This window comes from Salvelinus alpinus, chromosome 1 (assembly GCF_045679555.1).
Source record: "Salvelinus alpinus chromosome 1, SLU_Salpinus.1, whole genome shotgun sequence".
NCBI classification, from domain to species: domain Eukaryota; kingdom Metazoa; phylum Chordata; class Actinopteri; order Salmoniformes; family Salmonidae; genus Salvelinus; species Salvelinus alpinus.
Genome location: NC_092086.1, coordinates 110,881,691 through 110,902,621, shown reverse-complemented (window position 1 = coordinate 110,902,621; position 20,931 = coordinate 110,881,691). Strand labels below are relative to the sequence as shown.

The window sequence follows — 20,931 nt, the reverse complement described above, 5'->3', positions numbered from 1 at the left end:
GGTTCTAGAAGGCTGTACGGACACTTTGTATCTGTCTAGCGTGAACACTAGATGGCAGTGTTGAGTGAACTTAGGGATATTCATTTCAACACACTTTAGAGGTTGAATGTAGCATTGGTGTTATTGTAAGAGTATACTGTATTTTCACATTACATAGCGGCGCCCTCTAATCTCTTGGAGCAGGCTAGACGGGAGTCGTATTACAGGATCCCATGTACATTGTGAGAAGAACTACAATTACTTGACATTTGCAAACATGACTAAAAAAGCCCCACATTTCATTCGTCCTCTTTTTGATACATGTCCACCGTGGCGTTTTAATGGGAAATACGGGTAATTTAAGGGGCAGCAAGTGTTAATTAAAACCTCTGTTGACTGTCACATCGCTGACTGTTAGGATGAGTCAAATATGAGGTGTCCTTCCATTCAAATACCTGAAATGAAATCACACTTGTTGAAATGATGACAAAATGATAGCTACCTTGCACATGAAATAATTATATTGATACGTGTGTAAAACCTTCAATGAAGCAAGACAAGTGTTATATTCAAACACAGATATTGCTTGAATAACTTTACAAAGTAGAAAACATTTTTTACATCCCACGTAGCCTATGTACCAGTAGTCCAAAAAAAGGGAATACATTTTGTTATGTGAATATAAATAAACTGCATTTCCTCAAAATGAAGACCAATATGAACAACAATAACCAAAAAGACCTGAGGAAAATATGATGAAAAGGTCACATGATGTCATAGGAAAGCCATTTCGTTTTGACAAAATGATATAGTGTGGTGGCCCATCAAGGAAAGACCTCCGGTTAAAGGTGTCACATAGGAACAGAGATCATTAAAGCCTTTTGCCACAACAATTTTTAGATTCCTTATTCCTATAATAAAAAACACCACATGTTTTTTCCATTTGTAGCGCTTCTACAAAGAAGTGCTTCTACATCTGCATTGCTTGCTGTTTGGGGTTTTAGGCTGGGTTTCTGTATACCACTTTGTGCTATCTGCTGATATAAAAATGGCTTTATAAATACATGTGATTAATTAATTGATCTATCAAGATCTATCAGGTGCAGCACAAAGGATGTAAAAACAAAAAATCTAGACCTATTGAATTAAATGATGCATTATTATGCTGCTGCATAACTCTGAAAACAAGCTAATGCTAAAAAAATAATTGCCATATGAACAATTGTAACGGTGATGATGGAGTGCTGGATGGAGTTGATATACAGTCTGAACGTTCTGAAACATGACATGAATGACTGACAGCCATCATCAACTGTCACTCAAGTCTACAGCTCTATCCAAAAATAAATTTAGCCAAAGACTCAAACAAAATACTTTCGAGTATTTAACCTTACGTTCCTACTGTAGTTACACAAAGCCAGCATTCCTAATAATTCATGACCGTTTTAATCACGGAGGCTGCGGGTAAGTATAGTATGACATTGAACTAACTAGTTACACTGATGTGATGACGAGATGATTTCTTTGCATGGATTTAGTTGATGATAAGTGCAGCTCTAAGAAGAAACTAGCCAGTTAACTGGCGCAGTTCACTTATATCAAATATATCCGATAAAAAAAAAAACGAGACTCGTGACGAATGCTCCGTGAAATGTATCGGTGATGACACCTCCAACAAGACGATTAATATTTCTCCGAAGAAAGCGTATTTTTACACATTTGAACGACCGCGAAATGCATTCTGGGTGTGAGAAAACTGTGTTCTGATTTCAACGTCATCACATCTTGTCAAAACAAAGTATCCATAAAATAAACGTCTGATACGTACGACCTTACATACGTAACGTTCCAATATTGATTTGTCTATATTATAATAGGTAAGATATGGCTGATCTGCTGACTTGAGATATCGTTATGATCAAGCGTCAAGGCAATATTTCTCATCACGTGACAATGGCAATCTTGGGGGTGGGCAGCACTGAGCAGCAACCTCTGCTCTGCTCAGCTCAGAAAAGAATAGACTTCACCGGAGAGCAGTGAGCAGGGGGGGTATTTTATAGGCCTTTCTTCATTATGAACATACATGTTCAACATCTGGAAACAACAGTCTGGAGCAGGGCAGTTATATCCCCCTCTTAGATAAAATGCAGTCTGATGCCTTTGCAGTTTGATGTGTTGCTGATGGAAAGGTGCTGAACCTATTACAGAAGGGCTGCCCATGACTTCATTGTCTGAGAGTGAGCTGCTGTCATATAAAAACATTCTGCAGAGAGACAGCTATGTGCTAATCTGTCACCATACCCACTACCCAGGTAGGTAATAATCTATTGTTCACGTGTTGGTTGATGAATTGTCTGAATCTGGGGTTTGGGTTGATGACTTTATAGGTACAGGCCCGGGCCTTGTGAGGATCTGTTATATAACATAAACAATAATGTGCTTTCTTTTGAAAGTAGTTAGCCTATAGTCTGCTATTTATCTTTGTAATTACTTAGAAAGAACATGGTTTTAAATCATTGCAATATGCAGTACCATGTACAAAATGGGCCTTTGTTAGATTATTTGAGTAAGTAGCCTATCATTATCAATTGATGACAATATCTCTACAATATGCAGACTGCACAGACCAGACTAGGCCCTATTTTCTTCAAGTCAATATTTAGCCTATATTTGTCATTGGTCAAGAGAGACTTAGGAGATTTCTTGGTATCCTTTTTTTGTGCCCTCTTCTCATATTTCTATATTTTCCTTTCCCCCTCTCCTCTCCTTCCTGCACCAGCTGCTGCTCCCTGCCGTAGCCGAGAGAGCCTGGAGAGTCTCATCACCCCCTTACCCTGCACATACATGCATAGACAAAAGGCCTGATTCGCCTGTCGAACACTGCCCCCTTTTTCCATGCAGCGCTCGGCTTCGTCTGGAGGGAGCAGCCTGGACTGGCTGACCTACTGCAACCACAGAGCAGAGGCACAGCACTGTTTATAGGGGGCTGCCTGGCAGGATGGGGGCTGCTAGTCTGGATTGACTCTGTGTGTATGAAGCAGGCCTCAACAGGAAGATTTCTCCTCTCTTAGTGGAAAATCAGAGTCAGGGGATCACGAGGGTATGGCACAATCTCCTTTTCTTCCCCTAGTATATGTGTGTGTGTATATATATTTTTTTTATATATCTATATCTATATCAGATACATATACATATACATATATATATATATATATATATATCATGTGTTTCTGCATGTATTGTGCCTGTGACAGGGATAGGGTGTGTGCCATCATGATGGCCCTTTGTTTTCCTTGTCATTTATCACAGACGGACGGATGGGATGCTCAGTTGCCTGAGGCTGCAGGGATTATCATGACAAAGATCAGCCTCTCTAGGACAGAGATTAGGGAACCATGGGCATGGAATAGAGAGGATAGAAGGGGAGAGACCCTCACCAGCTCAGCAGAGGGCTGTACTAAAACACTGGGGCTCATGCAGACAAGCAGGCCACGTATAGACCAAGGTTTTACCACTACTACTACTCCGTCATGGCTGCTTCATCCTCCTCCCTCTCCATTTTCACCCAGCGTTGTGGCACGTCCTCATCCCAGACCAGGAATTGTAACTGTCATGACTCACATAATAAGCCATCTGGATTCAGGCTGTATTATTGTCTGCTTTTGAGCTATGTCCTTTTTCCTGCCTTCTCGTTTTGTATCTGTAACAGAGTTAGATTTCTAACTGCGTGTGTATTTTGTCCCGTTGCACAACCCAGAGGAGGATGTTATGGTTTGTACTCTCGAGGCCTAGCTGTTTTTTGTTGCTGGGGTAATGACCTGGATTCCAGATTTGTTTGATCCAGAAGGATCTCTTAAAACCTTTTGTGTTTTGAGCCCAGAGAACTATTACCTTTTTAATCGTCTGTTATCTTTTAACCACATCCAGATGCTGTATTTCAGGTCAAAATGGTGCAGTATCAGTGCTCTGTGATCAGCCTGAGAAGTGGGCGCTAGCTGTGTCTCTGTCTGCCTGTCTGTGTGTGTGTAGCTGTACTGCAGCAGAGCAGGCTTTATGTGTGGTGACCGGAACCGGCTGAAACAGGTTTGAGCCAGCAGACAGAGGGCTGAGGAACAATGCCGGCTCTGTGCTACAGGGGGAGAGATAGCTTCCCTGGCTGCTTAATAATGGCAGCCAAACTAGGAGGCTGTAGCCTAGCAGAGGAGGCTGCAGAAAGGCACTATCGATCCCCAACAGTATGGTGGTGGTACAGTACACTGGGTTTAGTGTTCGGGCTGTGGGGTTTAGGCTGTGGGGCAAGCAGGGCTGGCCACCTCGCTGAAGGCAGAGGCAGAGAGAGCAGTGCTCAGGTAGGGGTGATGGGATGAGACTGCAACTCTGGAGGCCTGTCTCACAGCACAGGGTCATTGTCAGTCAGCTGGTGATGTTGCAGGACAGGAGGAAATGGATGACTGATCGGGATCACACCACCTCCATCTCTCTGCCTCTTGTTGGGCCCTGCCTGCTTTGGGAAATTGATTTTTTTTTTCTGCAGGAAAAGGGGGGTGGTTGTTGTGCCTGACTGACTGTGTGGTAGCAGGAAGGAAGGAAGGTGGTTTTGTGACTACAGTAGTGGCTGGCTGGGGACAGGCTGGCTACAGATCACAGGGTGAGGACTGTTTCATGTTTCTTTCTACTGCTGTGTTTCCTAATGTGAGTTACTCTGTAGGTAGATGTACTGTATGTGCACCCGAAAGGGGTGGTGGTGAGAACAGCATATACATGAAACTGGGGTTAATATAACTGGGCGGCAATATGTATACAGTACTGTATTCTTCATCTCTCTGCATTAAATATTATTTTTTCTATGTCAGACAGCTTTGCTTTTATTGGCCGTATTCTGCACTAGGCCCTGCGATTCTCTTTCCTCTGCTGCAGCTTTTCCTCACCTCGGCAACAACCATTTTCTTTTCCTCAGCTCGGCAGCAGCCATTTTTCCTTTTTTTCTGATGCAGCTTTTCCTCACCTCAGCTCGGCAGCAGCCATTCCCTTTCCCTCTTGCCCCTTTTCTCCAATCTCCAAATCTGTTTCTGTCTCTCTCGTTCTCTCTCGTTCTCTACTTTTCTTGTTCTGTTCACTACTGCCTGGTTATCTCATTGTCTGCAGCGGAGGAGAGGAGGCCATTTCACTGGTGGTTTAACAGGGAGGGAGACTGGGGAGTGCAGATGTTAATAGGTGAAATGGATGTGACCGGGGCTGCAGTGCAGTGTGCAGACTGATCTGTCATCCATTTTAATGAGGAGGCAGCAAGCATTCAGGCAGCCCTCCTTGGCTACATGCTACGTGCAGACTGAAGAGGCAGCGCAAAGACACAGCATATGATATCTGTAGCCCTTTGTCTTCATCCATCACATCTCCTATGAGGATTCCTCTTGTGAAAATTCATTTCAGTACAACAACACAAAAAGTACAACTTGTTTCAGAAGCATTGTACATACATACAGTACATCCACCTCCGAACTGTCCTTGGCTATTGGGTTGTTTGAAATAAACGTATTTATAATACTTCAGATACAGGCTAATGTACATGAAGCAATTTGGCTAGTTATTAGCTATTTAGAGGACTGTCTCCATCCCATTCATAAAGTAGGTCAAAATGATAAGCTAGCTCATCTAGCGCTGAGTAGGCATGCTACTGTATACTTCTCCCATGTTTCCTTCATAAACAAACCAGCATAATCACTGGAGATATGCCATTCATTATCTGTAAACACCTAGTGACCTTGGTCTGAAGTCATCTGACATATGAGAAAAGAAGAGAAAAATCCCAATGATTCATTTGAATGAAGATCACCAAAAGTGTAGTCTGGTTTTTCTAACTGATGAATCAGTTGGATTTGGATGCTGGTTTTATGAGGGTCCACTGCATTTTGTTACATTCAAATGGGCATTAGCTACTGCGATTTAACCTAATTCCATGGATGAAGTGATTGCAGTAGGAAATTAGTGGCCAGATTTGAATGGCCTAGGTCTTGAGTGGGCCTAGTTGACTACCTACCTCTGCTTTCCTTTGTTCCTCTCTAGGAGGGCTTGATTAAAGGCAGTGGTTTTCATACCTCTCCTCAGGGACCCCCACACATTTCACAATTTTGATCTAGCCTTGAACTAGCTCACCTGATTCACCTATTCAAGGGCTTGATAATTAATTGACGAGTTAAATAAGGTGGAATAGTTCAAATGCATGGAACGGCTAGGGATCCCAGAGGAGAGGTTTTGAAAAACCCTGGATTGGGCAACTGAGAGCTGGGAGGGGAATTGGAGCAGAAAGAGTTCCTACTTACACATTAGTGGGATATTTTCTACAACAAAAAAGTAGTGAATTTGTATCAATGACTGTATACATGAATGGACAAAGCCATCGATCACATGACACAATGCATTCCTATGGGAAGACTCAATAGCGCATTGAAACCAAATGAAGTCGGTTTAAGATGGTGTCTCATTGGCTGCGTTTAGACAGGCAGTCCAATTCTGATTTTATGAGGATCCCCAATTACTCTTCCTGGGGTCCAAACATGAAACAAAACAAAATGCATAAAATACATAGTATACATAACACTACGTAATGCAATACATAACACTACATAATGCAATGCGTAATATAATACAAAATATATAAAAATGTTTGTCTCTTCACAGTGAAGGTGCTATTTTATCGGGGATTTTTTAAATCTGTTTTTATTGCTAACTTGAGTTACCTGGGGTGACAGAGAGTTCCATGTACAGTACCTTCAAAAAGTATTCACACCTGTTGACCTTTCCACATTTTGCTGTGTTACAGCCTGAATTTAACATTTTAATAAATATAGATTTTTTTTTGTCACTGGCCTCAAAATGTCAAAGTGCAATTATGTTTTTCAAAAATGTTACAGATTAATGCAACATTTTAAAGCTGAAATGTCTCGAGTCAATAATTATGTTATGGCAAGCCTAAATTAGTTCAGGTGTAAAAATGTTCTTAAAAAAGTCACATAATAAGTTGCATTGACAATAATAGCATTTTAACATGATTTTTGAATGACTATCTCATCTCTGTACCTAGGGTTGCACATTTTGGGGAATATTCAGAGGTGGAAACTTTCCGTGGGAATTAACGGCAATATATGGGAATTAACGGGAATATATGGGAATTAACGGGAATATATGGGAATTAACGGGAATATATGGGAATTAACGTAAATGTATGCAAATTAATATTAATACCATTTAAATGTAGATGTTTTTTGCATTGGATATATTTACCATATCATATGGAGACAGAAACATAAACCTTTTTACCTTATCATAAGTAGACATAATTCCAAATGATTAAATCCTTCCAATAGAAATTTTAAAAAACAATTTAGTTACAAATGTAACTTTAATTAAGTGAGTTGACTCTTCACATGGGATGATTTCACTGAACAACAAAAGGAAGGGAATATTGAATGATCCCCAATGATCTATCGCATCTCCCAAAAACGTTTTCAACATACATCTGTAAAATGATAGTCTAGAAACTAAAGCTTTGGTTGTCTTTCTCTCAGGCTTCCATGTCTTTTCCCTGGACCTCCTCTATGTCCACCTCTTGAACATCAGACTCTGAGGCCTCATCTTCACTGTCACTTTCCAACCTTGTTGAGGATGGCTTGTTGTCAGGCTCAAAAAGCCTCAAATTTCCCCAGATGGCCACCAATTTTTCAGCCCTTGCATTGGTCAGCCTGTTGCGTGCTTTGGTGTGTGTGTGTTCCCAAACAAGGACCAGTTGCACTCTGAGGCGGCTGATGTTGGTGGGATTTGGAGGATGATGGAGGCAACAGGGGAAAGAGCCTCAGGTCCACAAAGTCCCTTCCACCAGGTGGCTGATGAGATATGTTGGCACAACTGCCATATTGCATTTCCATCCCAAAGCCCTTGCTTGGAAGTGTACTTCACCAGACTGCCAAGAACCTTGCCCTCATCCAGGCCAAGGTGGCGAGACACGGTAGTGATGACACCATAGGCCTTGTTGATCTCTGCACCATACACGATGCTCTTGCCAGCATATTTGGGGTCCAACATGTACGCTGTGGCGTGTATGGGCTTCAGGCAGAAGTCTTCACGCTTTTTGATGTATTTCAGAACATTCAGAAATCTCTTCCAATACACATTGCCTGTGAGCATCAGAGGTGAACCAGTTGCATACACAGCTCGAGCAAGACATTCATCAGCATTTCTCTGACTACGTTCCTCCATTGAGAAAAAAAACTAACCCTCTGATTCATAATTTTCACCTCGAAAAGAAGTAGAGGGACTTTTGTCAGAGGTTGCTTATTGTGAGCACTGAGGGAACTTTATGCACATGATTTGGCACAGTATTTGCAAATGTACACAACTTTTCCTTCTACATTAGCTGCAGTGAAATGTCTCCACACATCAGATAGTGCCTGTGGCATTTTCCTGTAAAGATTAGACAAAAATGAGTAAAAAACCCAAATACAATTCCATGTACAGATAAATAATTAAGCAGTTAGATTAAACAACTCCTTTGTAAGATACATGTTTTAAAATGAAACATGTATGGAAACAGGTGAATTAACACTCCTCAGTTAGCAGGCTCAAGCAAGCTAAAACCCACATGGTAGCAAAAACTAACTAGCAGAAATTGTTAACAAGTTAGAAATTATTTAAACACACTTTGCTGTAGGCTACTGTTTACTAGTTAACAAAAAATCTTGTATGTCATATCAAATATATTCACCCCACCCAGTATTGTAATAAAAACGTACCAGAAAGCATGTAGTCCTTGGCTCAGACAGTGTAGTAGTGTGGGCTCAATAGCATCTCCTTAGTGTGCAAGATCTTGAGAATCAGCTGTACATGTGATGGAAGAATGCACTGTGCATGCAGAGGGTTACAATTCCATTGAATTGAGGATAGTTTAACCAAAATATGCCACAAGACCTAGAATATGTGTATCCCACCAAAAAGGTTCACTGTTATAAGCGGTTATTACCGGACTGTTTCTGCCTTTTTTCAACTCTATTTGTACCCCATATATACAATTATCTGTAAGGTCCCTCAGTCGAGCAGTGCATTTTAAACACAGATTCAACCACAAAGACCAGGGAGGTTTTCCAATGCCTCGCAAAGAAGGGCACCTATTGGTAGATGAGTAAAAAAAAAAAACAGACATTGAATTTCCCTTTTAGCATGGTGAAGTTATTAATTACACTTTGAATGGTGTATCAATGCACCCAGTCACTACAAAGATAGAGGCGGCCTTCCTAACTCAGTTGCCCGGAGAGAAAGGAAACCACTCAGGGATTTCACAATGAGGCCAACGTTGACTAATGGTTGTGATAGGAGAAAACTGAGGATAGATCAACAATATTGTAGTTACTCCACAATACTAACCTAATTGACCGAGGGAAAAGAAGGAAGCCTGTACAGAATAAAAAATATTCCACTGCCTGGTTGATTTAGATGTCAAGAAAGCAGAGCAACGCCTTATCATGGACAGACCTCCTCCCATTTTAGCAGCCATTGAGTCTCTATGTTTTGACCATGATGCTATCTAGGGTTACACCCAGCAGTTTAGTCTCCTCAACTTGCTCAATAGCCACATTATTCAGTATAGATCCAGATGAGGTTTAGGGTTGAGCGAGTGATTTGTCACAAAAACAATGCTTGTATTTTTTTTATTTTTTTTAGCACCAGCCTATTGCTAGTTATCCATTCTAAAACTGACTGGAGCTCTATGTTGAGGGTCAGTTATTTATTTTACTGTCATAGTTGACGTCTATACTGTTGAGTCGTCAGCGTGCATAGACACACAAGCTTTATTCAAGGTCAGTGGGCCCAAGCCAGCTGTCCTGCAGTACACCACACTCAACCAAATTAGTTTGTGGTTGTAGCAGAGGCTCTCATTAAGGAAAACCCTCTGTGTTCTATTATATAGGTAACTCTGTGTTCTATTATATAGGTAACTCTGTGTCCTATTATATAGGTAACTCTGTGTCCTATTATATAGGTAACTCTGTGTCCTATTATATAGGTAACTATGTGTTCTATTATATAGGTAACTCTGTGTTCTATTATATAGGTAACTCTGTGTTCTATTATATAGGTAACTCTGTGTTCTATTATATAGGTAACGCTGTGTTCTGTTATATAGGTAACTCTGTGTTCTGTTATATAGGTAACTCTGTGTTCTATTATATAGGTAACTCTGTGTTCTATTATATAGGTAACTCTCAATACATGAAAAGGCAAAGTTTTTTCACCAATAGGTTATGATCAATGATATCAAAGGCTGACTGAAGTCTAAAAAAAACAGCTCCCACAATCTTCTTATTATCCATTTATTTTAGCCAATCATCAGTCATTTGTGTCAGTGCTGAGCACGTTGAGAGCCCTTCCCTATAATCATGCTGAAAGTCTGTTGTTAATGAGTTTTCTTTAAAATAACATTCTATTTTTGTCAAACACACCGGTAACGGGCTGATTGGTTGGCTGTCTGAACCATTAAAGGGTGCTTTGCTATTCTTCGGCAGCGGTCAGCAGAATGACCTTTGCCTCCCTCCAGGCCTGAGGACACACATCCTCTTCTAGGCTTAAATTGAAGATGTGGCATACAGAAATCGCAAAAGAGAAGGGAAAGGGGATACCTAGTCAGTTGCGCAACTGAATGCCTTCAACCGAAATGTGTCTTCCTTATAACCACAGATTTTTATTTATTTATTTCACCTTTATTTAACCAGGTAGGCAAATTGAGAACACGTTCTCATTTACAATTGCGACCTGGCAGATTATCCATTATATTGACAAGAAACTCAAGTGGCCACTCTAACAATGAAAATAAATGTCTTAAAAATTGGAAGGCAGTCGGGAGGAAGTGAGATCAGGTGGGACCATTCTATCTAATGAGAGGGAAGATACGTGTGTGACCACCAAGCACAACGGTTTCCACTAGTTACCACAGCCACAAAGTCAAATTTGGCTATATCGTAAAAATTCATGAACCCCAAAATTTGAATTTGGTCTTAATTAAAGGTTAGGGTTAGGCATATGGTTAGGTTTAAAATCAAAATTGAAAAGGATAAATTGTAGAAATAGGAAGGGTTTATGACTTTGTGTTTGTGGTAACTAGTGACGACCAGGCACAACTCCAATATGAAGGTTTTTTTCTCAAAGTTGCCAGGATATCACATATCCTACTTATCAGTACACTCGGAACAACATAATCATTTAAAAAAGTATATTCAATTAAATAAGCCACAGGTAGCAAATTAGTCATTACATTTTTCGTTAACCAAATTCTACACTCTCTCATTGACCTTCATACAAAAACGTGCTTGGTGAGCAAATAAAATCAAATAAATGCCACCTGCTGGTGAAGAGCAGATTTTGGGCCCAGTTATCTCTCTCGCTTCGCCTCTTCCTCTTTTTTATAATTTCTGTGTGCGATATTAAAATAATCGGTTCAAGGACATGCATGTGGTGTATTAAAAGCAATTATTGGGACCATGATTGTCTTAAAAAATATCTATAATGTACCCGCTAAAAATGCCTGCAGTACTGCGGTGGGCCTTGAACCTCTGTGGCTTCAATGAGAGTGAGCAGTCATTCTCCCCAGATTTGTATGTCAAGAATGTGCCATGTCTGAATGATAGGTATGCTGAATGCTTGTCGTGACTCTGTTTAAAATGTATACAATAGCACTCCATGTGGCCTTGAAAGGCATTACTGATTTAGAGTGTGCGTTATTAGCCACCATACTTAGGATGCCAACCAAATTAACTAGGGAATTTGTTGCATGTCTGAATGCTGGTTGTGACTAGATGGAGTATATTTTCTAATTTATCAAGGCAAGTCAGTTAAGACCAAATTCTTATTTACAATGACTGCCTACACCGGCCAAACCCAGACGACGCTGGGCCAATTGTGCACCGCCCTATGGGACACCCAATCACAGCCGGTTGTGATATAGCCTGGATTCGAACCAGGGTGTCTGCAGTGATGCCTCTAGCACTGAGATGCAGTGCCTTAGATCGCTGCGCCACTCGGGAGCCCGAAGTGAATTTTCGAAGCAGGTTAGGAGAACATTTCAGCTAACCCTAACCTCTTTCCTAACCTTAACCTATTTCTCCTAACCCGCTACATTTAGTTCTCCTAACCCGCTACATTTAGTTCTCCTAACCCGCTACATTTAGTTATACTAACCCGCTACATTTAGTTATACTAACCCGCTACATTTAGTTCTCCTAACCCGCTACATTTAGTTCTCCTAACCCGCTACATTTAGTTATACTAACCCGCTACATTTAGTTATACTAACCTGCTACATTTAGTTCTCCTAACCCGCTACATTTAGTTCTCCTAACCTGCTACATTAGTTATACTAACCTGCTACATTAGTTATACTAACCTGCTAAATTAGTTATACTAACCTGCTACATTTAGTTATACTAACCTGCTACATTTAGTTATACTAACCTGCTACATTAGTTCTAACCTGCTACATTTAGTTATACTAACCTGCTACATTTAGTTATACTAACCTGATACATTAGTTCTAACCTGCTACGTTAGTTCTAACCTGCTACATTTAGTTATCCTAACCTGATACATTTAGTTATACTAACCTGCTACATTTAGTTATACTAACCTGCTACATTTAGTTATCCTAAGCTGCTACATTTAGTTATACTAACCTGATACATTAGTTCTAACCTGCTACGTTAGTTCTAACCTGCTACATTTAGTTATACTAACCTGCTACATTTAGTTATACTAACCTGCTACATTTAGTTATACTAACCTGCTACTTTAGTTATACTAACCTGCTACATTTAGTTATACTAACCTGCTACATTAGTTCTAACCTGCTACTTTAGTTATACTAACCTGCTACGTTAGTTCTAACCTGCTACGTTAGTTCTAACCTGCTACATTTAGTTATCCTAACCTGCTACATTAGTTCTAACCTGCTACTTTAGTTATACTAACCTGCTACGTTAGTTCTAACCTGCTACGTTAGTTCTAACCTGCTACATTTAGTTATCCTAACGTGCTACATTAGTTCTAACCTGCTACTTTAGTTATACTAACCTGCTACGTTAGTTCTAACCTGCTACGTTAGTTCTAACCTGCTACATTTAGTTATCCTAACCTGATACATTTAGTTATACTAACCTGCTACATTTAGTTGTACTAACCTGCTACGTTAGTTCTAACCTGCTACATTTAGTTATCCTAAGCTGATACATTTAGTTACACTAACCTGCTACATTTAGTTATACTAACCTGCTACGTTAGTTCTAACCTGCTACATTTAGTTATCCTAACCTGCTACATTTAATTATCCTAACCTGCTACATTTAGTTATCCTAACCTGCTACATTTAGTTATCCTAACATGCTACATTAGTTATCCTAACCTGCTAGCGTAGCACCCCTTATTATTGGCGTATTCAACAGCGTTTAAGAAATATATTACCTTCATCAGTGTTATCTCGTGATCGAGCTATCAATATTTTGTGATTATTGGTGTCGTAAAAATGTTAGCTAACGGGTTAGTAATTAGCATGTTTGACATTTCAGTGGAAATACTACTACTACTGCATCAGCTTTTTGATAAGCGGTTTAGCAAAGAATTACCTCCTGTATTATAGGCATACAGTCTCCAGTTATTGGACACCTTACTATTTTGTTCAATTACAAGATATATCCGTTTAATTTTGTTCAAAAAAGAGACACCAACCTCGTGTCCGAAGTGTTTACTAGATAGTTGGCTAGCCTTTCAGTAAAAAAAAAAATGACTTGCCTGTCAACTTTTCATTGCGTAGCCTGGTGCCCCCTCCTGTAGACTCTTAAAAATGGTTCTTCACCAACATCTTCTTCAGTGTTGTAACCAAATAATGTCTCGTTTATTTTACAGATTAATCTTATGTTTTGAGAAAGTAGATAATAGTTTAATACTAACATATAAATAAGTATGAATAATTTAGGTAAAAAGTTGGATATAAAATGATGTGTGGTCTGTCGCGCAGTCGAATTTGACAATATACAGCATGTCCCACAAAATGTGTGTGTGTGTGTGTGTGTGTGTGTATATATACACTGCTCAAAAAAATAAAGGGAACACTTAAACAACACAATGTAATTCCAAGTCAATCACACTTCTGTGAAATCAAACTGTCCACTTAGGAAGCAACACTGATTGACAATAAATTTCACATGCTGTTGTGCAAATGGAATAGACAAAAGGTGGAAATTATAGGCAATTAGCAAGACACCCCCAATAAAGGAGTGATTCTGCAGGTGGTGACCACAGACCACTTCTCAGTTCCTATGCTTCCTGGCTGATGTTTTGGTCACTTTTGAATGCTGGCGGTGCTCTCACTCTAGTGGTAGCATGAGACGGAGTCTACAACCCACACAAGTTTCTCAGGTAGTGCAGCTCATCCAGGATGGCACATCAATGCGAGCTGTGGCAAGAAGGTTTGCTGTGTCTGTCAGCGTAGTGTCCAGAGCATGGAGGCGCTACCAGGAGACAGGCCAGTATATCAGGAGACGTGGAGGAGGCCGTAGGAGGGCAACAACCCAGCAGCAGGACCGCTACCTCCGCCTTTGTGCAAGGCGTAGCACTGCCAGAGCCCTGCAAAATGACCCCCAGCAGGCCACAAATGTGCATGTGTCTGCTCAAACGGTCAGACTGTCCACATAGGAACTGAGAAGTGGTCTGTGGTCACCACCTGCAGAATCACTCCTTTATTGGGGGTGTCTTGCTAATTGCCTATAATTTCCACCTTTTGTCTATTCCATTTGCACAACAGCATGTGAAATTTATTGTCAATCAGTGTTGCTTCCTAAGTGGACAGTTTGATTTCACAGAAGTGTGATTGACTTGGAGTTACATTGTGTTGTTTAAGTGTTCCCTTTATTTTTTTGAGCAGTGTATATATATATATTTGAAAACTCTCCAAAACGAACTTAACTTACATAAACTGCAATGGAAATCTGTGGTCAGCTAGCTAGAAGCGTGTCTTCAGTCCCAAAATGTACCGTTATTTTCGAGTCCATTTAAATGTTGAGCTCGGTGATTTAATCATCCAACCTCTAGAGAGTGTCCGAAGTTAGGGGGTGTCCGATGTTGGAGGAAAATTAGCTACATTTAGTTCTTCTAACCTGCTACATTAGTTATCCTAACCTGCTATGAAAAAGTCCCTTCCGGTCATAGCTGTATACCACCTAGTCAAAACCATGAATGCTTGTCATGACTTTGTTTAAAATAGGTACATTAGCACTCCAATGGAATTATGGGTGGAATCTGGAGGCTTAATCGTTCTCCTCACCCTTCTTTTGTGTGTTGACAATATTATTCAGATTTAATGAGTTTGTGTGTTAATTTGTGTACTAGCTAACTAGTTGTATTTTTTCGTTATATCTCTTCCAGGTTCTTGCATCATCACACCAAAAACATGGGCGATATGAAGACCCCAGACTTTGACGACCTCCTGGCAGCCTTCGACATCCCAGACATGGTGGACCCGAAGACAGCCATAGAGTCAGGCCACGAGGACCCCCACGATGGCCAGCTGAAACACCCCAGCGTACCCCACGAGCACCCCCACGATGGCCAGCTGAAACACCCAAGCGTCCCCCACGAGGACGAGGCACACACCCCCTCTGGAGCTCCAGACGTGGGCGTCAGCGTCATCGTCAAGAATGTCCACAAAATGGACGCCGGCGGTGAAGAACACACACGACCAGAGGATGTGGTTCAGGCTGAACCAACCACCATGGTGAACCACAATGGGCTTCATAACGGGTACCTGTCAATGTCACCTAACGACCGGTACAGTAAGAACAACGGAGCCGAAAAGACTCTGAGAGATGTGGAGGCTCATCATGGATTGGCTATTAGCTCCAACTTCATCTCCCACTCTACTTTTAACCAGTTCAGTCCCATTTCCAGCGCTGAGGAGTTTGACGATGACGATAAGATTGAAGTTGATGACTCTCTGGACAGGGTCAAGCAGAGCGCCCTGCCATTTTTTAGGACAAACCCTCTGACAGAACCACCTGCCAAGAGAGATGAGCAGCTGACCACAAAAGCCGTACTGGCAGACTCTCATAGCACGGCCAAACCTGCGAACAAGTCCAATGGAGACTGCGACAAATCAAAACTTGATAAAAACAACAACAAGACTTTGGTCACTGTTAGTCTGAACCTTTACGACTCCTCTAAATCAAGGAAACTTGAAGAAGAGAAAGCCAAAGAGACAACGGCCCCTCGCACCCAGGAGGGGTCACGGAGGGAGGCTGGGGAGCCCTGTGTCCAGGCTGTGTCCACCAGTCTCTCCCAGGCCAAACAAGCCAATTCATCAGACAAACTTTCTTCCTGCATTGCTGCTATAGCAGCTCTCAGTGCTAAGAAAGCCACAGTATCAGACACCACTAACTCTGTAGTCTCTGAGTCCCCCCCTACCACCCAGAGAGACTCATTCACCACCATCCCTGACATCCACACCCAGAGGGAAGCCCCCAAGGAGGCCAAGGAGAGGGAGAACCCCAGGGACCTGGTCCCGGAGAAGCCCCCAGACCAGGAGTCCCCCTCAGCTCTGGAGGTATGGATTGTGTATACAGTGGGGAGAACAAGTATTTGATACACTGACGATTTTGCAGGTTTTCCTACTTACAAAGCATGTAGAGGTCTGTCATTTTTATCATAGGTACACTTCAACTGTGAGAGAAGGAATCTAAAACAAAAATCCAGAAAATCACATTGTATGATTTTTAAGTAATTAATTTGCATTTTATTGCATGACATAAGTATTTGATCACCTACCAACCAGTAAGAATTCCGGCTCTCACAGACCTGTTAGTTTTTCTTTAAGAAGCCCTCCTGTTCTCCACTCATTACCTGTATTAACTGCACCTGTTTGAACTCGTTACCTGTATAAAAGACACCTGTCCACACACTCAATCAAACAGACTCCAACCTCTCCACAATGGCCAAGACCAGAGAGCTGTGTAAGGACATCAGGGATAAATTGTAGACCTGTACAAGGCTGGGATGGGCTACAGGACAATAGGCAAGCAGCTTGGTGAGAAGGCAACAACTGTTGGCACAATTATTAGAAAATGGAAGAAGTTCAAGATGACGGTCAATCACCCTCGGTCTGGGGCTCCATGCAAGATCTCACCTCGTGGGGCATCAATGATCATGAGGAATGTGAGGGATCAGCCCAGAACTACACGGCAGGACCTGGTCAATGACCTGAAGAGAGCTGGGACCACAGTCTCAAAGAAAACCATTAGTAACACACTACGCCGTCATGGATTAAAATCCTGCAGCGCACGCAAGGTCCCCCTGCTCAAGCCAGCACATGTCCAGGCCCGTCTGAAGTTTGCCAATGACCATCTGGATGATCCAGAGGAGGAATGGGAGAAGGTCATGTGGTCTGATGAGACAAAAATAGAGCTTTTTGCTCTAAACTCCACTCGCCGTGTTTGGAGGAATAGAAGGATGAGTACAACCCCAAGAACACCATCCCAACCGTGAAGCATGGAGGTGGAAACATCATTCTTTGGGGATGCTTTTCTGCAAAGGGGACAGGACGACTGCACCGTATTGAGGGGAGGATGGATGGGGCCATGTATCGCGAGATCTTGACCAACAACCTCCTTCCCTCAGTAAGAGCATTGAAGATGGGTCGTGGCTGGGTCTTCCAGCATGACAACGACCCGAAACACACAGCCAGGGCAACTAAGGAGTGGCTCCGTAAGAAGCATCTCAAGGTCCTGGAGTGGCCTAGCCAGTCTCCAGACCTGAACCCAATAGAAAATCTTTGGAGGGAGCCGAAAGTCCGTATTGCCCAGCGACAGCCCCGAAACCTGAAGGATCTGGAGAAGGTCTGTATGGAGGAGTGGGCCAAAATCCCTGCTGCAGTGTATGCAAACCTGGTCAAGAACTACAGGAAACGTATGATCTCTGTAATTGCAAACTAAGGTTTCTGTACCAAATATTCAGTTCTGCTTTTCTGATGTATCAAATACTTATGTCATGCAATAAAATGCAAATGAATTACTTAAAAATCATACAATGTGATTTTCTGGATTTTTGTTTTAGATTCCGTCTCTCACAGTTGAAGTGTACCTATGATAAAAATGACAGACCTCTACATGCTTTGTAAGTAGGAAAACCTGCAAAATCGGCAGTGTATCAAATACTTGTTCTCCCCACTGTATGTCAAGTGTGTAACTGTTTTACTGTACTGTCTACTTGTATACGTCAGTACTATGTGTCTAAGACTAACCTCTAGGAAGGGTCAGATGCTCCATTAACTACTACGGTACCATTTATGTTATGCAGTCTGTCCACAACAGACTGCATAACTTGTCCAGACTGCATAATTTGTCCCAGACAAATTTCCGCCCGGGGACAATAAAGTTAATCCTATCCTATTCTATCCTATCCTAGGTGGCCAGGAGGCTGCAGTCCAAACAGCCAGAGGGCCCCGACAGCCCAACCACCAGCGAGGACAGCAGTAGAGGCTCTGGTTCCCCCTCCTCCTCCCCCTCCACACCCGTCATTCCAAAGGTCCGGATCAAAACCATTAAGACCTCCTCTGGCCAGATCAAACGCACCGTCATCAGAGTGCTGCCGTTGGCCCAGGTAGAGTCAGACCCTGAACGCCTGAAGAGAGGGTCTTCCATCATGGTCTCCTCCTTCCTGTCCTCCCCGAACTCGACGCGGACTTCCTCCCTGCCCACCACCACCCCAGGAGGAGGCCCAGGTGTTGCCATAGAGATCAACAAGCAGATGACCATCAAACCTGTGGCCACTGCTTTCCTCCCTGTGTCGGCAGTCAAGACGGCGGGTTCCCAGGTAACCAACCTTTTTCTTTGTACAGTGCCCTCTGTAAGTATTGGGACAGTGACTATTTTGCTTTGGCTCTGCACTCCAGCAGTTTGGATTTGAAATCAAACAATGACTATGAGGTTAATATGCAGATTGTCAGATTTAATTTGAGGGTATTTTCATCCATATCGGGTGAACAGTTTAGAAATTATATCACTTTTTGTACATACAGTAGTCCCCCCATTTTAGGGGAGCAAAATTATTGGGACAAATTCACTTAAATGTTTATTAAAGTAGTAAAAAGTGAAGTATAGCACAGTAATGACTACATCAAGCTTGTGACTACGAATTTGTTGGATGTATTTGCTTTTTGTTTTGGTTGTTACATGAACATTTTAGCCCAATAGAAATGAATGGTAAATAATATACTGTGTCATTTTGGAGTAATTTTTATTATAAAACATGAATTTAATATGTTTCTAAACACTTCTACATTAATGTGGATGCTACCATGATTACGGATAATCCTGAATGAATCGTTAAAAATGATGTGTGAGAAGTTACAGACGCACCAATATCATACCCCTCAGCATTACAATAACACGGGAGGTTTGCATTTTTTGGGAGGTGTGACATTTGTGCGTCTCACTCATCGTTAAATGGGAACTGTAATCTGGACACTGACTGTAGGTCTATGAACTTTCTTTCAGCATCTTGAGAGAATGCAAATGCACAGTTAGGGATCGTTTGTAGAGGTGCTGTCTTTTATCAGCGTCAATAAAAGCTGATAGTATTTCAACCACATTAAATATGCATCCAAGCTGAACTGAAATCTAATCAGAAACATGTTGGGTCGTTTTACACAGCTTTCTATTACCTTACATCCGGTCAAACAGATGTCATTTGGAACTTTTGCACAGAAAATCTTCCCCATATTTGGGGAGAGATGTTGCACTTTCTCCCCAGTCCCCAGAGACGACAGAGAACAAAGCACATACCCCTGAGTGGCCCCTGTGTTGATGGATGTGTTGACTACTACTTTAATACAGTGTTAGTGTTTGTCCCAATACTTTTGCTACTCTTAAATTGGGGGGGGGGGGGACTAGTTTAGGGGAACAAAATGGTTCACCCAATATGGATGAAAATGTCCTCAAATTAAATCTAACAGTCTGCACTTTAACCTCATATTTTGTAGTATAGAGCCAAAGAAGAAACAATGCTTCACTGTCCGAATAATTATGGAGGTCACTGTATATGGGAATGTTTGAACTTGGTCTTTTACCAAATAGGGCTATCTTCTGTTTACCACCCCTACCTTGACACAACACAACTGACTGACTCGAACGCATTAAGAAGGAAAGAAATTCCATAAATTAACTTTTAACAAGGCACACCTGTTAATTGAAATGCATTCCAGGTGACTACCTCATGAAGCTGGTTGAGAGAATGCCAAGAGTGTGCAAAGCTGTCATCAAGTCAAAGGGTGGCTACTTTGAAGAATCTCAAATCTCAAATATATTTTTATTTGTTTAACACTTTTTTGGTTACAACATGATTCCATGTGTTATTTCATAGTTTTGATGTCTTCACTATTATTCTACTAGTAGTAATAGTAAAATAGTAAAAAAATAAATAAAGAAAACCCATGAATGAGTACTGTAGGTGTGTTCAAATGTTTGACGGGTACTGTATATATATATATATACAGTTGGCCAGTCGGTTAGGACATCTACTTTGTGCATGACACAAGTCATTTTTCTAACAATTGTTTACAGGCAGATTATTTCCCTTATAATTCACTGTATCACAATTCCAGTGGGTCAGAAGTTTACATACACTAAGTTGACTGTGCCTTTAAACAGCTTGGAAAATGCCAGAAAATGATGTCATGGCTTTAGAAGCTTCTGATAGCCTAATTGGCATCATTTGAGTCAGTTGGAGGTGTACCTGTGGATGTATTGCAAGGCCTACCTTCAAACCCAGTGCCTCTTTGCTTGACATCATGGGAAAATCAAAAGAAATCAGCCAAGACCTCAGAAAAGCAATTGTAGACCTCCACAAGTCTGGTTCATCCTTGGGAGCAAT

The 20,931-nt window shown here is 41.5% G+C and overlaps 1 protein-coding gene across 2 annotated transcripts in view; it reads left to right on the top strand.

Moving 5' to 3' along the window:
* The first annotated feature begins 1,934 nt into the window (after window positions 1-1,934).
* Window positions 1,935-20,931, top strand: part of znf532 (zinc finger protein 532) — a 37,464-nt gene continuing 18,467 nt past the window's right edge. Inside the window, exons 1-5 of one of the 2 annotated variants that reach the window (XM_071341345.1) lie at window positions 1,935-2,291; window positions 2,759-3,079; window positions 3,289-4,627; window positions 15,436-16,609; window positions 18,466-18,873. In XM_071341345.1, coding sequence (XP_071197446.1) covers window positions 15,461-16,609; window positions 18,466-18,873 — 1,557 coding nt within the window. In that variant the 5' untranslated portion in view covers window positions 1,935-2,291; window positions 2,759-3,079; window positions 3,289-4,627; window positions 15,436-15,460. The remainder of the gene's footprint in view (window positions 2,292-2,758; window positions 3,080-3,288; window positions 4,628-15,435; window positions 16,610-18,465; window positions 18,874-20,931) is intronic. The other variant, XM_071341338.1, reaches the window with a different exon arrangement.